Genomic DNA, 17,777 nt, shown 5'->3' on the forward strand with positions numbered 1-17,777 from the left:
AAGTTCCATATGAGTTTTCTGTGTAGGTTTCACATTTTGTGTCTGTCTGAAGGGTAGACATTAAAAGTTAATATTTACTGAGCACTTGCTATGTGCAGGGCTCTATGCCAGACGTCACCCGCACTATCATTTAATCTTTATGGCCCAGCAATCCTGTGGGGTATGTCTTTGGATTTAGCAAGAGAAGAAACAGTGGCTCAGAACACTTGAGTAACTTAATGAAGGACATATGGTGAATACATGGCAGAATCATCTGTATGATTCTATCATAATATCACGGTATACTGGTATCTGCTTTTTAAAGAGGGGGAGGTTAAAAAAAATGAACACTGTGTGTGAGGTTTTGCTAAGTTAGAGATAACACAGCTGGATGGCCATTTATAAAAGATTATACTTGGAGTTATTTTTCAGTACTAAAGATAGATTTATTTTGATTATCCACATACTCTTGCCCAAGCTCTCTTGTAAGTGATGAATAAGAATAATGGGTGTTACAAAACTTGGCCACAAAAATCAAGAAAAAGAGGGTTCATCCAGGTACCAAACCAGAGCCCCTATTATTACACCCAGGTTCTAAACTAGTCTGAAAAGTCAGCAAGTAATCAGAGGTCTGCAGGGAACTTTGGGAGGCAGGAAGCATTATCTGAGAAGTTCTATGTTCAAGAAAGAAAGAAGTATACCATCCAATTCTCAGTTTTCAAGTTCTAATGGAAGGCTACAGCTGGCAGGTAGCTCAAAAGCCTCTGGAGTCAGACAGACCCAGATGTGAAAGCCAGCTCTGCCACCTACAAGCTGGGTGATCACAACCCACTTAATCTCTTTATGCCTTGGTTTCCTCATCCAGAAGTTGGGATAATGATAGGAGCCCCTAGCACTGTTGCTGGGAGGATAAAGTGAGATGCTGCATGCAAAAATAAAGCAGGCAAGGTGATGATAAGGGTTCAGGGAGTGTGAACTGCAACCCTGAGTCTGGCTTTTGTCTCCTTTGCTTTGCTTGGCCCATGATCAAAGTGGGATGTCACCACCAATCCCTAGGAAGTCAGGGCTGGAAGGAAACCAGTGGCCTAACCCTCTCACGTCATAGCTGGGTAAACTGAGGCTCACAGAAGGGAGAAGGCTTGCCCACCATCACTGAAGTGGATGACTGCAAAATAAGCTTCATATTCTGCCATGAGGGAGCTCGATAGTTTTCCCAACCTGGAAAGTCATGTTCTCCTTTCCTCTTTTGCCTCAAGGTCACCATGCCACCCTCGACCAAGGCTCTGGGGACATCCCTGGAGAAGATCCAGCAGCTGTTCCACAGGTTGAAGCTTTCAAGCCTCAGTCAGTCCTTCTCATCCACTGCACCCTCCGACATGGACCTGGGGGAGAGTTTGGGGGCCAACATCCCCACCACAGACTCGGAAGAGAGAGACGACGGGTCAGTGTGCAGCGGTGGCTATTCCACTGACGGCGGCTACAAAAGCAGCACGTGGGAGCAGGGCGACATCCTGGAGGCAGGGCCGGGGGCCTCCCTGGAGGAGGTGCTGCAGGCCCCAGCCCTCAGTCTGGCTGGTCCCGAGCTCTGTTATGAGGCTGAGAGCCCTGATGAGGCCGCCCTAGTGCATGCAGCCCGTGCCTACAGCTTCACACTGGAGTCCCGGACACCCGAGCAAGTGACCGTGCGCTTGCCCCAGGGCACCTGCCTCACTTTCGATGTCCTCTGCACCCTGGAGTTTGACTCTGTCAGGAAGAGGATGTCTGTGGTCGTGAGGCACCCACTGACCGGCGAGATTGTCGTCTACACCAAGGGCGCCGACTGCGTTATCATGGACCTGCTGGAAGACCCAGCCTGCGGTGAGTCATCTCATCAGGGTCCAAGAAGAGAGGGTTCTGGTGTTTAACTGGTGGCGTGGAATGGTAACTGGGGGGCTTGAGTTATGGTGTCACTCAGTCCAGCAGGTCCCAGCTAGAACACAAGCCCTCGAGATGTTTTCCTCACAGCATCTTCCTTAACACACATTGCTCTCCACATCTCCATGACCTGGAAAATTACAGAGCTTATTAAAGACATTGGGCAGCCTTGTCACAGAGGAACCTCTTTATTTATCCCAGTTTTTACTTTTCCAAACTCATTTAAACATGGATGCTCCATACACAAATCCACCCCCACCCCAGGACATCCATCAATATACCCTAGAAAATACTGTGGTCCTAACTCTTAGTTTTGGGGAGAAGCCCACTGAACCTGAAGAGGGAAGTGGCATAAAAGAAGATGCTCAGCTAACTAGTGGTGAATCCTAGTGGGGGTGTCCTGAATCCTGGTTCAGAGCTTTTGTCACGCCACCAGAATTCTGCACTGAGCTCGATTTGCTCTGGGAAACCTCAGGGGATGCTCTTTATCATTCCCTTCCCCAGCTTCCCCAACATGGATTTTCATTAACTTGCTCCAAGCCAGAAAAATGTTCCAAAGTCCCTACATTATCGGTGTCCAATTTTGGAGCAGCATGAATTAGTGTGTAGCCGCTTCCTGATTGCTAACAAGGAAAAGACAGTTATGGGGCTATGATTCTCCCAGGACAGGAGATTCCAGCCAAGCTTCAGAATTGCCCAGGCAGCCCTGTGCCTCCTGCATTGTCAGCTATGGATCAGAGCCAAGAGGTTCATGGGGATTGATGAGCGTTTAGAATGGGAAGGGAGCTAATTAAGTGTCTTCATCCAGAGTCCTCCCCAGACTCTGGCAGGCAAGTGGATTCCGCGTTTCAGAATCAGGGGAGCCACAGCATTCCATTCCCGCACAACAGCCTTCCACACTGCCCTGGAGATATTTCTTTGTTCCTCACCTGATTCCAAAATGGATGAGAGATTCCTCCAATAAAAGATACATATACGATGTTTCTATGAGATTTGAGAAGCAAAGACTTCAAAATCAGGGGGTAAATAACCTCAGGTTTAGTATATGTACAATGTTTGGACAGTCAACTTGACCCTGAGGTTCCTGGTAGCCTGAGCAATAAGGTAAACTCAGAAGTACACAGGTAGAAGGCAAAAGGTGTTTTTAATCTCAGAAGCAGATGTCTTTGAAAATAAAACATCATAGATAGTGCTCCAAAAGACAAGGCACAAAGATTGTGCTTAAGGCACCTGAAAACAAGTAATATCTGAAAAATAAGGAAATCATCTTTGAAGGGATTTTATACTGTGTAAAAACAGGCTTAGAGTAGTATCGGGGAAAAAAAATCAGAGCTTTGTTGGACTTCCTTATACTTGTCTTACTGTAAAGAATTGTAGTTTTAATTCTGCATTATATGGAGGGATGAACAAGGGGCACAAAGACTGTGTACTGCTTAGGGTTACTAAAGATCTCAAGCCAGCCCTGGTAAAGAAGGATTCTGATGCTTTTTTCAAGCTTAGACTTACAAAATGCTGCCACTGATTAGGTAGGAATGTCTGTGATATCTCAGATGAAGGAAGTGGTGACGGCATCAATCCTGTCCCGTAACCGCCAGCCCAGGCTGAAAAATTCTTTTTTATCTAATAGATAAAAGTACTGGAATTTCAAACGAAAAAGATAAATTTCTTCTAAGAGAAATGTATTATATAGGACTTCAAAAGGGGGACTCTGAGCTACACAATGAAATATTTTTCACACTAGATTTATAGGAATCCAAAAAAATATTTTTTTGAAGCCTAGCTCAGCAAACCCAGTATGGTAAAGAACTTAGCAATGAGATTTAGGTCTCTCTTCATCTTGGAAGCAACTTGCCATAAGGACTAAAGTAGATTACAGAGCAGGTGATGGATAGCATTTTTAAGACTTAGCAAACAGCTATTTGGAGCTTCCCAGGTGATGCTAGTAGTAAAGAACCCTTTTGCCAATGCAGGAGACTGGAGTTTGATCCCTGGATTTAGGAAGGTCCCCGGAAGCAGGAAATGACAACTCACTCCAGCACCCTTGCCTAAAGAATTCCATGGACAGAGGAACCTGATGGTTTATAGTTCACAGGGTCCCAAAAAGTCGTAGACGACTGAAGCGACTTAGCACACATGTAAACAGCTGGTTATTCAGGGCTAAACTAGTCACAGGGAGGACTTCTTGTTCTTTGATTCAGCAGGCCTTCAACTGGACCTTCAAGTCTCTATTATTTAAGTTCCCAGGTGATTCTGATGCAAACAGGTATTTGAGTTTTCCATGCTTTTTTTTTTTCCCTGCAGAGTGTACAGGATCTTAGTTTCCCAACCAGGGATGGAACACAGGCCCCTGTATTGGAAGCACAGAGTCCTAACCACTGAACAGTCAGGGAATTTCCACAAACAAGCATTTGGGAACAATACTTGAAGCCACCTAACTTCCCTAAATAGTACTTCTCTCAGCCAGACTTTTGATGATCAGATATAGAGAGCGGACAGTTTAAGGACCCATGGAGTTACCAGTTTGCAGGGCAGCCTGGAAGAGCAGCTCCGTGTTTGTGACAGGGGTATGTGTGTGTGGGTGGGGGTGGTATAAGGGAATTCCTCCTCTAAAGACTCCAGGGTGTTAGAAACGGGATCCCTAAGCATTTTGTCCATGACCTCATGGGGAACAATGACTATCTGACAGTGACTGACACTAAAGTGGAAAAGAAGATGAGGAAAATCCGAGCCCGGACCCAGAGGCATCTAGACTTGTATGCACGAGACGGCCTTCGAACACTGTGTATCGCCAAGAAGGTAAGAACAAATTCTGCATTTAGTGGCCGAAAGGCTTTAACCCTGCTTGTGTCTTTTCTGTTTCTTGTTAGAAGATCCTCAGTATTGGTTCTTCTAATATTTTCAAAATTGGCTATCCTGACCACACAGACCCACAACTTTTGACAATCTTACTGGGACAGAAATCTGAGTGGTAAGGTTCCTTATCAGTGTGGCCTTATGGTTCCCTGCTTTTCATTGTCTATGTAATTGGTAACCTATAACTCATGATTCTTTAATGTTGTAATTTTGCCTTTAAATATCCTCTTACCATGTCCATTATTTGCTAAGATCTAGAAGTTGGGAGATTTTATGTGATCACATACAAATCTAGATTTCTGGTTTCTCTTGAAAATGTAGAGGATCTGGAAAACTGGATTACCATTCTTGAATAGCTTCAAATACTATAGCCAGGTAGCAGCAGATTCCTGATGAGGAATATATTCTTCTGTGTTCTGAGGTTGGTCACAGTTCCTACCATTGTCTATCACATTGCCCTTGGCCCAGCTAGATTCAAGTAGGTTACCTTCCCTGGGCCCTGCCGCTCTTTCTGTTTGCAGCCCCTATAGGAAAGGCAAGCAAAGAGCTGTGATTCCCAGAGCTGGGGTACCTAAAATCAGATAGGCGAGCTACAAAGGGCATGCATTTCAAGATGGTTAGAAGTGGTTTCTTTTTTTTTAATTGGGGTATAATTGATTTATAATGTTGTTAGTTTCAGGTGTACAATGATTCAGTTATATCTATACATATATCCTTTTTTTTTTTTTAAGATTCTTTTCAAACTTAATGGTTATCAGGGTGTAATGGGGGAAGGATAAACTAGGAGATTGGGATTGATGTACACACTACTATATATAAAATAGATGACTAATAAGGACCTACTGTCTAGACAGGGAACTCTACTCAGCATTCTGTCATGGCCTACATGGGAAGAGTCTAAAAAAGAATAGGAGTGGTTTCTTCTCCAGAAATCCCAGAGCTCTTCATCTCTTTCATGGAGCTTAGTGCCCCATAAAGTTTAAGGGCACCCACTTCAAAGCCAGGCCTGGGACAAGTCCCAGTCACTTATCAGCGATGTGACCTGGGGCAAGTTTCTCCACCTCTCTGAGCTTTGGGGTGTTCTCATGTGTCAAACGGTGCTACTGTTCCCTACTTCATACAGTTGTCATGGAGATTAACGAAGGTAACAGGTAATGCTGCGACAGTGACCAACACTTTCTACTCTATAGATTGTAGTTAAAACCTTACCGCTTTCTATATTTTATTGAAATTATCTATTTCTATTTTGCCTCCTCTGATAAGACTGTTCTTCCTCAAAAGTAAAAGACCTACTTGTGTCCCCTTTGTTTTCCCCACAGTGCCATGCATGGGTGGGAAATTAAAGAATATTTGATGCTTAGACAAAAGAATCATTTTTTACTGTAAGAGACAGTGTGCGTATAATGCCAACAGAGGGGTCTAAAATGCTATGGACTTCAGAAGAGGAACTATATCCTCTGGTGGTGGTTTAGCCTCTAAGTCATGTCTGACTCTTGCGACCCCATGAACTGTAGCCTACCAGGCTCCTCTGTCTATAGGATTTTCCAGGCAAGAATACTAGAGTGGGTGCCATTTCCTTCTCCAGGGAATCTTCCCAACCCAGGGATCGAACCCAGGTCTCCTGCACTGTAGGCAGATTCTTTACCAACTGAGCCACCAGGGAAGCCTCCTGTGTCTTCTAGTTGGATTTTCTCAGCCATTTGACACCTCCAGGAGCTAGTGGAATAGTCTACCAGGCTACACAAGACCTGTCTGCTACTTACTTTTCCAGCCCAGCTGCATCATTGGTCCTCTCCATCTGGCTGTCCATCCTTAAGCCAACTGCTGTGTTCAGGGAACAGAAAGAAAGCCAAGTTCACTGCCATTTCATGGCCTTTGAACTTGCCTCTCCCCATGACTGAACACTTCTCGTCATTGGATTTCAGCCTGTACGTCACCTTGTCTAAGGGTCCTGGCGATCCAAACAAAAATAACCGCTCTTCCCACAGCTATCCCCCTACCCAGTCACATGCTATTTGTCTTCTGTATAGAAGTCCTTGGGATGGTCCATTCTTTTAAAACATTCACTTAGATAATGTCTCTCACCCTCTACTAGCACATCAGCCCAGGTCTGTAGGGCTCTTGTCTTTCTTGATCACTACTATATCTACAGTACCCAGAGCATCACAGAGGTAAACAGACGTTTGATGATGATGAAACCTGAAGATCAATCCTTCATCAATTCAAGAATCTAAAAAAAAAAAAATCATTGAGGGGAAAACCCCATCTAATTGTATAGTGAAGCTCAAGTTGGCCTGTAGGAGGTCCAGCACGTGGGCAGGGGAAGGAGACACCCAGAGTTGTGAATGAGCCTCTTCCCATCTCACAGGTCTTAAGTGAAGAGGACTTCAGGCGATGGGCCAGTTTCCGGCGTGAGGCTGAGGCATCCCTCAACAACAGAGATGAGCTTCTCATGGAGACAGCACAGCATCTGGAGAATCAACTCACCTTACTCGGTAGCTAAAAATAAGTTTATTGTTACATTTTTTACAATGAATGCTGCAAGCGAGAAAGGGTGTTTGTGGCCTTGATTCTGACACTATTACAAATGTGTCTCAATCAGGAGCCTCCCTGGGGTGCCCTTCCAGGCATTTGGCGCCAGTGAGCTGTGCCGACATCCTACCAGACTCCACACCCTGCTTCCCGAGGATGCCCAGGAGCATTCCTGCCCTCCCTGCTGGAGGAAGCCTGGTTGCTTCTCCTCCAGTCATTCAAATGTTTATTGATCACCTACTATGTGCCAAGTAGCACGCTAGGTATTGTGACTTCAGTGGGGAACAAGAGCCACAGACCCTGCCCTTGATGATTAAATAAGTAATTTCATCAGAGTGTGATGAGAGTGGGGCTGGGAGATGTAGCTGGTGGGATGAAGCACAAAGGAGCCAAGGAGGGCACAGGAGGGCTTGAGCTGATTGGAGAAAGGGAGCTCATCACAGGGGGAGGTGTTCCACGAGAGGGAAGGGCCTGAATGCAGGTCTGCAGGTGAGAAAGCCTGGCCTAGCTGGAGACTTAGAGGTCTGCCTTGGCTGGACCATGGAGTGCGAGGGAGACCCATGAGGTTAGAGAGGTCAGGAGGATATAGATTATGAAGGGCCATGTAAATTGTATGCTAAAGGTTTGGAGAAGGGGAGTTAAAGCAGGGACAGATTTATGTTTTATAAAAATCACTCTGACTGCTGCTGTATAGAAATTAGATAGCTACCCTGGGGGAAAGATGGAAAGCACCAGCGAAGAGACAGCAATGGATTTCTGTTGAAGGAAAAGCGTTGCCAAGGGAGAAGGGGGAGACTTTCTTTTTCAGATTCATCGCCTCACAGCTTGGGAACAAGATCTAGGGAAGGCGATGCCTGCGCAGCATGCACATACTGGCCACGTGGCCACGTGGCAGAGCCTCCTTTGGGAGGCAGTGCTGACCCGGGATGAAAGCCACGTCTTGGCCCTGTGTGCCCAGGGACACTTCCCCGCACCTCTGAGCCTCTTTGTCTCCTCTGGATAAATCACACTCCACCTAACTCAGCCAGGCCGGGGTGAAGGGGGAGACCTAGGGTGTTGTTGTAAGAAGATGGTAAAATCTCTTTATATTTAAAACATAGCAGCAAGATGTAGTGGGATGAGTGGCGAGCCAGGGGAGGTGGTTTTGCACCCCACCTCCTTCAGCCTTTTGTTTCCCATGTGTGGACTGCAGAGGCCTTTGTCTGCTATCTCACGAGGCTCCCTGGAAAGCTGGCCTGGAGAACTCACTCTAACAGGAACCAGGGGGTAGCTAGTGCAGACAGCTCCATCCAGCACACCAGGCCACCACCAGAATGTCATCCCATTAGGGCCCCTGACTCCTGCACACCTTTCCTCTTGTTCCAGGGGAGACTTCTGGCCCTCGCTGGTGAGAAGCGCCCCTGAGCAGGTTTGGCATTTGTTAGGACCTGTCAGCTTCCCTGGCTGAGAAAGGCTCTCAACCCCTGTTTCATGTTCTCTCACACACCACTAAATGTGTTTTTCCTCCTCTCTCCTTCACTCTTCCTCTCTGTAATACACATCCGCTTCAGTCTCTCACCTTCCAGGTTAATGCTTGGAGGAAAAGATGAGGGTCAGGCATCATTTTTCATGGAACTGTTCTCCAGTGCACTTGGGCCTAAAATACAAAATGGGCCCATTTCAGGATGGAGAGGTTTATTTTTCTTCCCTCACAGTGGCTTAGGATAGAGCAGACTGGGGCCGGGAAGAGAATTCATCCTGCCACTAAGAAATTGCCTTGCCATTCAGAAGCTGCATTGCATTCACACCGGGTCTCCCAGTACAAAATGATCTTTTCAATATGCATCCAGTGTGACTGCTTTGCCAACATATTGTCACTCGGGATTATTAAAAGAAACGGCATGCTTCACTCCTGCCCAGAGTGAAATGGACAGCCATTAGTCTGTGGTCTGAAACGAATCTCAATTAAAATGCAGATTTATTTTTGCTTAATCACTTGGCAACCATTGGCTGTTTGGGTATATATTCATCAAGGTTGGCTCAAAGCTTGAGACCATTCAAAAAATGATGGAATTCACATCTTTAATTCCCTCTAAGAATATTATTTTAAAAACCCAGTTCTATTAATTCTAGGGTGAGCACTTGCAGAGGAAAGACTACTGTCCCCATGTCTTTCCACTCCTCTTGCTGCTATGCCGGTCCAACCACACCAGCTTTCCTCTGACTCTTAGCCTTGAACCTCATCCTGCTTCCTCCACCCTCCAATCCAGTCTCTAGAATGATCTTCTTAAAATTCAAAACTGTCCATCACTCTCCAACTTAACTCCCTTTAATTTGCTACCAAGTAAATGCCAAATCCCTTCACACCCTGACGGGCTCTGCATGACCCAGCACCTCCCCTCCCTGCCTCATTTCTCACCCAGCTCTGCCTCCCTTTCTGTGTCATCTTCTACTCTGACCTCTAGACCTTCATCCAAGCTGCTCTCTCTGCCTGGAATTCTCCTTCTTCCCCACCTTTAGGGTTTATCTTCCAGCTCTGAGATTGAACCACACTTCCAACTTTCCTGGTGGCTCAGACAGTAAAGAATCTGTCTGCAATGCAGGAGAATCTGGGTCAGGAAGATCCTTTGGAGAACAGAATGGCCACCCACTCCAGTATTCTTGCCTGGAGAATCCCATGGACAGAGGAGACTGGTGGACTGCTGTCCATGGGGTCACAAAGAGTCGGACACAACTGAAAGACTGACACTTTCACTTGTTTTTCTTCCTCAGCAAGGCCTTCCCTGACCTTCTAGATAAAGTTCAAGTCTCTGGGTATATGGTTGCCCGGCACACTGGGCTTCTCTCCTCCCATCACTCGGTTATAAATCCTTATTCAACAGGCCTTTGAGTGCAGAGAGGATGCGGACCAGCTGTGTCTCTGTTACTGCTGTATCCTGGGTGCTTAGCACAGCCTAGAACATGGAGATAAGCAATAATCACTGCCTGGTTTGACAGGGCTTTGGGGAGACTAAGCAGCTCCTTTTTCCAACATAAATGTGAGCTATGCTGTCTTTGCTCACTCCAGGAGCCACTGGGATTGAAGACCGGCTGCAGGAAGGTGTTCCAGACACCATCGCTGCTCTGCGGGAGGCTGGGATCCAGCTCTGGGTCTTGACTGGAGATAAGCAGGAGACTGCGGTCAACATCGCCTATGCCTGCAGACTCTTAGACCAGACAGACACCGTTTACTCCATTAACACAGAAAGTCAGGTGAGACCAAAGTAGACCCCAGATGTCCAAGTGCAGAGCAGCACCTAGGCCAACAGGAGACAGGGTTACGGGTACCCAGGGGCAGCACCACCCCAAATCTTGGCCCTCACGCAGTCCTGGTCCTCTGCTTCATCCCCACGCATGGTTGACTGGTCTATTTATATTACATCTAACAAAACAGTAGCAAGGTGTGGCTCTCTCAAATCCCGCCCTTCGCCCAGTCTCCCCATTTTATATAAGAGAATCAGGACTACAGAGTTGCTGAGTCACCTCCCCAGGGCCACCTTGTCGTTTCTGATAGACAGACTAAGTCTAGAATGCCCTTCTCTGGTCAGGCCAGTGCTATTTGCATTATTCTAGACTGTCTGCTCACAGAATCTCAGTTGTTAGTTTCTTATACTTTGGATTAACTCGTCCACTGAAAAACCGTAACTAAATTGACATGGTTCTGAGTTTAAAATTTCAGTTCCAATTTGTAGTATCAAACTGGCTGCCACAGAATGAAATCTGAAGAGAGCAGTACACAAGACCAGTATGCTTTGATGCGATGGGAGAGAGAGATAAGCCAAGTTCAAAAACTGCAATTTTCAGCCTTAATAGGTTGTGAGTGGCTGAGAACAATGTTTGGAGAAAGAGAGCTGTATAAAGTCTAAAGAAGTGTATTTAAAGTTGCAATGGTTTTTCTGTTTAGGAGGAAAAAAAACCTATGTTCATGATGCAAACTGAAGAAAGTAAAATTTCACTAGCTCCTTGGCTGATGAATATGGGAAGTAGGTGTTGAGTCAGTTGCCCCTATCAAAGGGAGCAGTATTGGATTAGATGTGGAGTTGGAACAAGAAAGACACTGGGTTGTGGGGGTGGTGGGTGGAGGGCACTGGAGACCTAGAACATTCCAGGGGGAGAAGGATGGAGAGAGGGAGGAAGATGAGAGATGGGAAGCACAGCACAGAGAGAGAGGCAGGAAGGATGATGGAATCTCACTCCTTTGCTTTTGCCTGAGGCGGATCTGGACCCAAAAGAGATGCTTACAAGTTTCAGTTTGGTTTTCACTCAATGAAGAATCCATGTATTTTTTTTTTAAAGAAGTGGTGTATCCTAATAAGAAATGCCAGAGACCCTAAAGTGAACTAAAGATGAATTAGGAAAATAATTTACTTCCTTGTCAGGTGCAGACTATGCTATGATTAGATGAAACCCCAGTGAATTTTCAAGATGAAAATAATCTCAGGGAAATCTTGGCATTAATATTATGCTTAAGAAAGAAAGTAATTTGCATCTCGCTTGAGTGCTTGATCCCTGTCACAGTGTGGATGTCTGCCTGCCCAGCTTGCAATGGCAGTTCCATTTGCAATGATCATTTCACTTCCAGGAGGAGCACATCAACAAGCCTATGAGTCCTCCTGAGGAGGGTGGAGTGGTTTTCTGTGGATTCTGTTAAATGCAATGCCTTCCTGTAAGAAGCTGAGGATGTTTGTTGATTAATTAGCTGAAGTTCCCAAGAAACAGCAGGTCACACCCAAGTTGAACTCAATCACTATCAACCATTTTAAAGATGTCCATGACCCTCCAAGATGGTACCTAAATGTTGAGCACTGCCCACACCCCTGGGCCCACTAAACCTGAAAGATTAGGCTTTCTCATCCTGTTGAAAAGGTAGTGGGTACAGAGATAGCACAGAGTCGGCATCAACAACTCAAAGGACATGAGTTTGAGCAAACTCCAGGAGATAGCGAAAGACAGGAAAGCCTGGCATGCTGCAGTCCATGGGGTCGCAAAGAGTTAGACACGACTTGTGACTGAACAACAACAACAGAGATATGTTAAGACAGAAATGGGGGAAATCCATTCTAAATCTGACTTATTTAAATCCCAGTTTAATGTACTTACATATTCAGTAGGTATTTTTTCCAATGGTTTTAATCTGTTTGATTCTATATACATTGATTTAGGACTATTGTTTCTTTGTTATGTATCTTAAAGCTATAAGCAAGTTATGAGGCCTTTCTAAACTTCAGGGTCAGTCAGTTCAGTCGGTCAGTCGTGTCTGACTCTTTGCGACCCCATGAATCGCAGCATGCCAGGCCTCCCTGTCAACCACAAACTCCCGGAGTTTACTCAAACTCATGCCCATCAAGTCGGTGATGCCATCCAGCCATCTCATCCTCTGTCGTCCCCTTCTCCTCCTGCCCCCAATCCCTCCAAGCGTCAGGGTCTTTTCCAATGAGTCAACTCTTCGCATGAGATGGCCAAAGTATTGGAGTTTCAGCTTCAGCATCAGTCCTTCCAATGAACACCCAGGACTGATCTCCTTCAGGATGGACTGATTGGATCTCCTTGCAGTCCAAGGGCCTCTCAAGAGTCTTCTCCAACACCACAGTTCAAAAGCATCAATATTTGGGTGCTCAGCTTTCCTCACAGTCCAACTCTCACATCCATACATGACCACTGGAAAAACCATAGCCTTGACCAGATGGACCTTTGTTGGCAAACTTCAGGGTTCTCATCCATAAAATGAGAGAATTACCAACCCATCACTGGAAGTGTTGATCTGTCAAGGAATTTTAGAAGGGACTAGATAGTATTAGATGTTGTTGCTTAGTCACTCAGCTGCATCCAACTCTTTTGTGACCCCCATGGGCTGTAGCCCACCAGGCTCCTCTGTCCATGGAATTCTCCAGGCAAGAATAATCGAGTGGTTGCCATTCCCTTCTCCAGAGGATCTTCTCAACCCAGGGATCAAACTTGTGTCTCCTGCACTGGCAGGCAGATTCTTTACCACCGAGCCACCAGAGGAACCCATAATGTTAGATAGGAACTAGTAATAGCAACTATTATTATTATAACTAACAACATATATTGAAGACTTATTATGGTCCAGATACCATACTTCACCAAATTTCAGTCTTCTCATCTGTAAGATGGGGAATTAAAAAGTTTTATTTCACAGGTTATTGGGAGGATTAAATAAGATCATAGAAGAAATATAGTTATTAACACAGGATTTCTATGAGTTAACAAATTACCCCTAAACTTAGTAGCTAAAAACAGTGGATACTTATTATCCCACAGTTTTTATGAGTTAGGAGTCTAGGAGCGCTTATTTGGGTACCTCTGGTTCAGGGTCTCTCTTGAGGTTGCAGTCAGGGATGTGAGCTCATCTAAAGGCTCAATGGGATGGGTCATTTAGGGATGGGGAGTCCTCCTCCTTCCAAGTTCATGGACATGATTGTGAGTAGGCTTCAGTTCCTCTCCATGGGAGCCTCTCCATAGAGATGCTTCACAACATGGCAGCTGGTTCCCCCAGGGTAAGCCATTCAAGAGAGAGAATGGGAAAGAGTGCCCAAGTGTAGCCACAGTCTTTTGATTGACCTGGGAAGTGACATCCCATCACTTTTGCAAAATTTGCTTCATTAGAAAGGAAATATTAGTCATAATGACAATCAAGGGTTGGAGATTACACAAAGAAGGACCTGACTATCAGAAGGTATAGGGATCATTGAGAACCATCTTAGAGGCTGCCTGTCACCATATCTGACAGATACTAAATGTTAAGTGAATGGTAACAATTGTGATTATTATATAGACAATTTGAAGGAAGTACATTCAGAGATTTTATTTTGAAGCTTCTGTTTCCAATGACTTGCTGCAGTCATATGTTGGAGGAATTTATAGGCATACCTCATTTTATTGCACTTCACAAATACTGTGTTTTTTACAAATTGAAGTTTCATGGAATTGAGAAAGTCTGTTAATGCCTTCTTGCCAAAAGCATTTGGTCACTTTGGGTCTCTGTGTCACATTTTAGTAATTCTCACAGTACTTCAAGCTCTTTCATCATTATTGTATTTGTCATGGTGATATGTGATCAGTGATCTTGCTGTTTTAGGGTGCCACAAACTATGCCGGTATAAGATAGTGAACTTAATCAATAAATGTTGTGTGTGTTCTGAGTACTCCACCATCCAACTGTTCCCCATCTCTCTCCCTCTCTTCAAGCCTCCTTATTCCCTAAGACACAACAGTATTGAAATTAGGCCAGTTAATAACCTTCCAGTGGCCTCCAAGTGTTTAAGTGAGAGGAAAAGTTGTACATCTCTAGCTTTAAACCAAACGCTAAAACTGATTAAGGTTAGTGAAGAAGGCATGAGGAAAGCCAAGAGAGACCAAAAACTAGGCCTCTTGTGCCAAACAGTTAGCTAAGTTCTGAATGCAAAGGAAAAGTTCTTGAAGGAAATTAAAAGTGCTACACTAGTGAACACACAAATGATAAGAAAGAGAAACAGCCTTATCGCTGATAAAGAGAAAGTTTTAGTGATCTGGAGAGATCAAGCCAGCCACAACATTGCCTTAAGCCAAAGCCTAAGCTAGAGCAAGGCTTTAACTTTCTTCAATTCTATGAAAGCTGAGAGAAGTGAAAAAGCTGCAGAAGAAAAATGTGAAGCTAGCAGTGGTTGGTTCATGAGGTTTAAGGAGAGAAGTCATCTTCATCATGTAAAAGTACAAGGTGGAGCACTGAGCACGGATGTAGAAGCTGCAGCAAGTTATCCCGACGATCCAGCTAAGATCATTAATGAACGTGGCTACACTAAACAGCAGGTTTTCAATGTAGACAAAACAGCCGTATATTGGGAAAATGTGCTGTCTCGGACTCTAGTTAGAGAGAACTCAATGCCTGGCTTCAAAGAACAGGCTGACTCTCTTACGGGGGACTAATGCGTCTCCTGACTTTAAGTTGACTCCAGTGCTCACTTACCATTCGAAAAGTGATAGAATCCTTAAAAATTATGTTAGATCTACCCTCCCTGTGCTCCATAAAGGGGATGACAAAGACTAGATGATAGCACATCTGTGGACAACATGGTTTACTGATTATTTTAAGCCTGCTATTGAGATCTACTGCTTAGGAAAAAAAAAAAAAAAAGATTGCTTTCAAAATACTACCACTCATTGACAATGCACCTGGTCACCCAAGAGCTCTGATGGAGATGGACAATGAGATTAATTTTGCTTTCATGCCTGCTGACACAACATTCATTCTGTACATACCTGTACACTCTTTTAGACATAATGTTACTGTATGCTTAATAGACTGCAATATAAACATAACTTTTATAAGACCTGGGAAACCAAAAAATTCACGTGACTCACTTTATTGCAGTAGCCTAGAACCAAACCCACAATATCTCCAAGGTATGCCTGTATATAAATTGTGCTAACCCTAGCTTCCAGCAAGGACTACTTTGCTCTTTCCCAGAGAAGTGCTTCAGCTGTAATCACCTACTCCTGACCTACTTCTTGTGGCCCCTCTGGGTCCTATGCATGCCCTATTGCTTGCAGTCTCAGTTTAGCATCCCCTAAAGGAAGGCTCCAGAATAATGAACTGCAGTTCTACTCACTTCAGAAGGAATGATTCCAAATAGTCTTAGCAGCTCCTAGATCAATGGTCTTCAAACTTGCCATTTCAGAACAAACTTCACAATTTTTGCCTAAATCCATATACTACCTATACTGTATTTATTTAATAAGTTCATTTAAATAGACTGAAATTTTTTAGATTTCTTTTTAGAAGAATTTTTCAGCAGTGCAATAAATGAAATATCTCTTGCCACAGATAAGAGAACACTGCTAAATAAAGACCCTGTGAACAAAACAATGCAACTAAAATTGGTATTCCAGCTGACTTCCACAACTTTTCTATATCTTTATTTAAAAGTGATGTTTACATAAGTGAAAGAGGTATTAAGGATATATTTAGATCCAAATCTGTCTTTATCTTTGATATATTCAAAAGTAATAGAGAAAAATTGATAAGAGGAAATAGCTTCTTCCCCATATTTCAAGATAAACATCAGAAAAAATAAGAAGTTTATTTAAACCAGTAAGATTCATGTTCGTGGTGAATTTCAACCAGTATGACCAATACATTTGTACCAATGATAAAGTACACAATGTATTTTTTCAATTACAAAGCCACAAGTTGAATCATAATGATCAGCCTCCACTACTAAATTGGATGACTTTAGGCAACTTACTAAGGATTTCGGTTTCAATTTCCTCATCTCTAAGCTAAAGTCAGTAATACCCACCCTACCTACCACACAGGTATGTTCTGAGGAACAAAGGAGAAGGGAAATGACTTGTAAGAAATGGAAAGCACAGTACCAGCCTAACACATTGTCGTCATTTACTATCTCAAGAGTATCGTTTATAAACGATATCATCCCTGTATCAGTCCGCATCTTACTGAGCTATCTTCACTCTCATTCCCAAGCTCTCTCTCTTTGGGCCATTAATGTGGTTCCAAATTATTCTTGCTCTGATGCTGTTTGAAATACTCCAGAGAAATGTCAAAATCAGAGAGTGATTCCCAGGTCATCTCTGTGGTAGTAGAGTTTTATAACTCTTTTACCAGAGGATGAGGTGAGGCTTTAAACCTATGTTTCCAGTGTTGCTTACTAACACCAAATTGATTATTGTGCTTTTTATAGGAAACCTGTGACTCCATCCTCAACTTGGCACTGGAAGAGGTAAAGCAATTTCACGGACCTCTGAAGCCAGACCGCAAGCTCTCTGGGTTCCGCCTGCCTTCTGCGACACCACCCCCGACCTCAGGAGCTGCAGCGCCAGATGTTGGGCTGGTCATCGATGGGAAGACGCTGAGTGCCATTTTCCAGGGGAAGCTGGAGGAGAAATTTCTGGAGCTGAGCCGGTATTGCCGTTCTGTCCTGTGCTGCCGCGCCACCCCGCTGCAGAAGAGCATGTTGGTCAAGCTGGTGCGGGGCAGGCTGGGAGTCACGACCCTTTCCATAGGTACCCGGCGTGGAGAGGTGCGGGCGGGCGGGGCTGGGCAAGGCCACTCCCACATGCCACCTGGACCAGAGCCCGGAGGTCGGGTGTCACAGTCAGGGAGCCCAGGCTGAGGGCACCGTAAAAGTGACAGTCAGGACGTGACAGCCGGCAGAGCAAGCAGAGGCTAAGCAGGGTGGGAGAGTGAACCCGAGTTCTCTGCTAAGGAAATGTCAGCACTTGGATGGAGGCCAAAGCCAAGTTCAGAACACCCAGGTAGATCCGTATACACTCAGGCTCCCTCAATTCTGGGATGCAGACGGTGTCCCCTTCAATCCTAATACCATGCACCTCAGGTGTCTGTGGACTTGATATTCTGCTGAGTGTTGATGGCTAGTGGGGAGATTTTAAAAGTGGAGCCTGCCCCACATTTAAATGAATGTATATACATTCATTTCTAAATACAAGACTCCACATAAATC

The 17,777-nt window shown here is 44.7% G+C and overlaps 1 protein-coding gene across 4 annotated transcripts in view; it reads left to right on the forward strand.

The window, feature by feature from the left end:
• The window catches only part of ATP10B (ATPase phospholipid transporting 10B (putative)), a 357,164-nt gene that overhangs the window by 306,438 nt on the left and 32,949 nt on the right, over window positions 1-17,777 (forward strand). For all 4 annotated transcript variants that reach the window (XM_043464791.1, XM_043464792.1, XM_043464790.1 and 1 more), the window contains 5 exons: window positions 1,236-1,836; window positions 4,580-4,689; window positions 7,115-7,241; window positions 10,325-10,509; window positions 16,998-17,319. In XM_043464791.1, coding sequence (XP_043320726.1) covers window positions 1,236-1,836; window positions 4,580-4,689; window positions 7,115-7,241; window positions 10,325-10,509; window positions 16,998-17,319 — 1,345 coding nt within the window. The remainder of the gene's footprint in view (window positions 1-1,235; window positions 1,837-4,579; window positions 4,690-7,114; window positions 7,242-10,324; window positions 10,510-16,997; window positions 17,320-17,777) is intronic.

This window comes from Cervus canadensis, chromosome 4 (genome assembly GCF_019320065.1).
Source record: "Cervus canadensis isolate Bull #8, Minnesota chromosome 4, ASM1932006v1, whole genome shotgun sequence".
NCBI classification, from domain to species: Eukaryota; Metazoa; Chordata; class Mammalia; order Artiodactyla; family Cervidae; genus Cervus; species Cervus canadensis.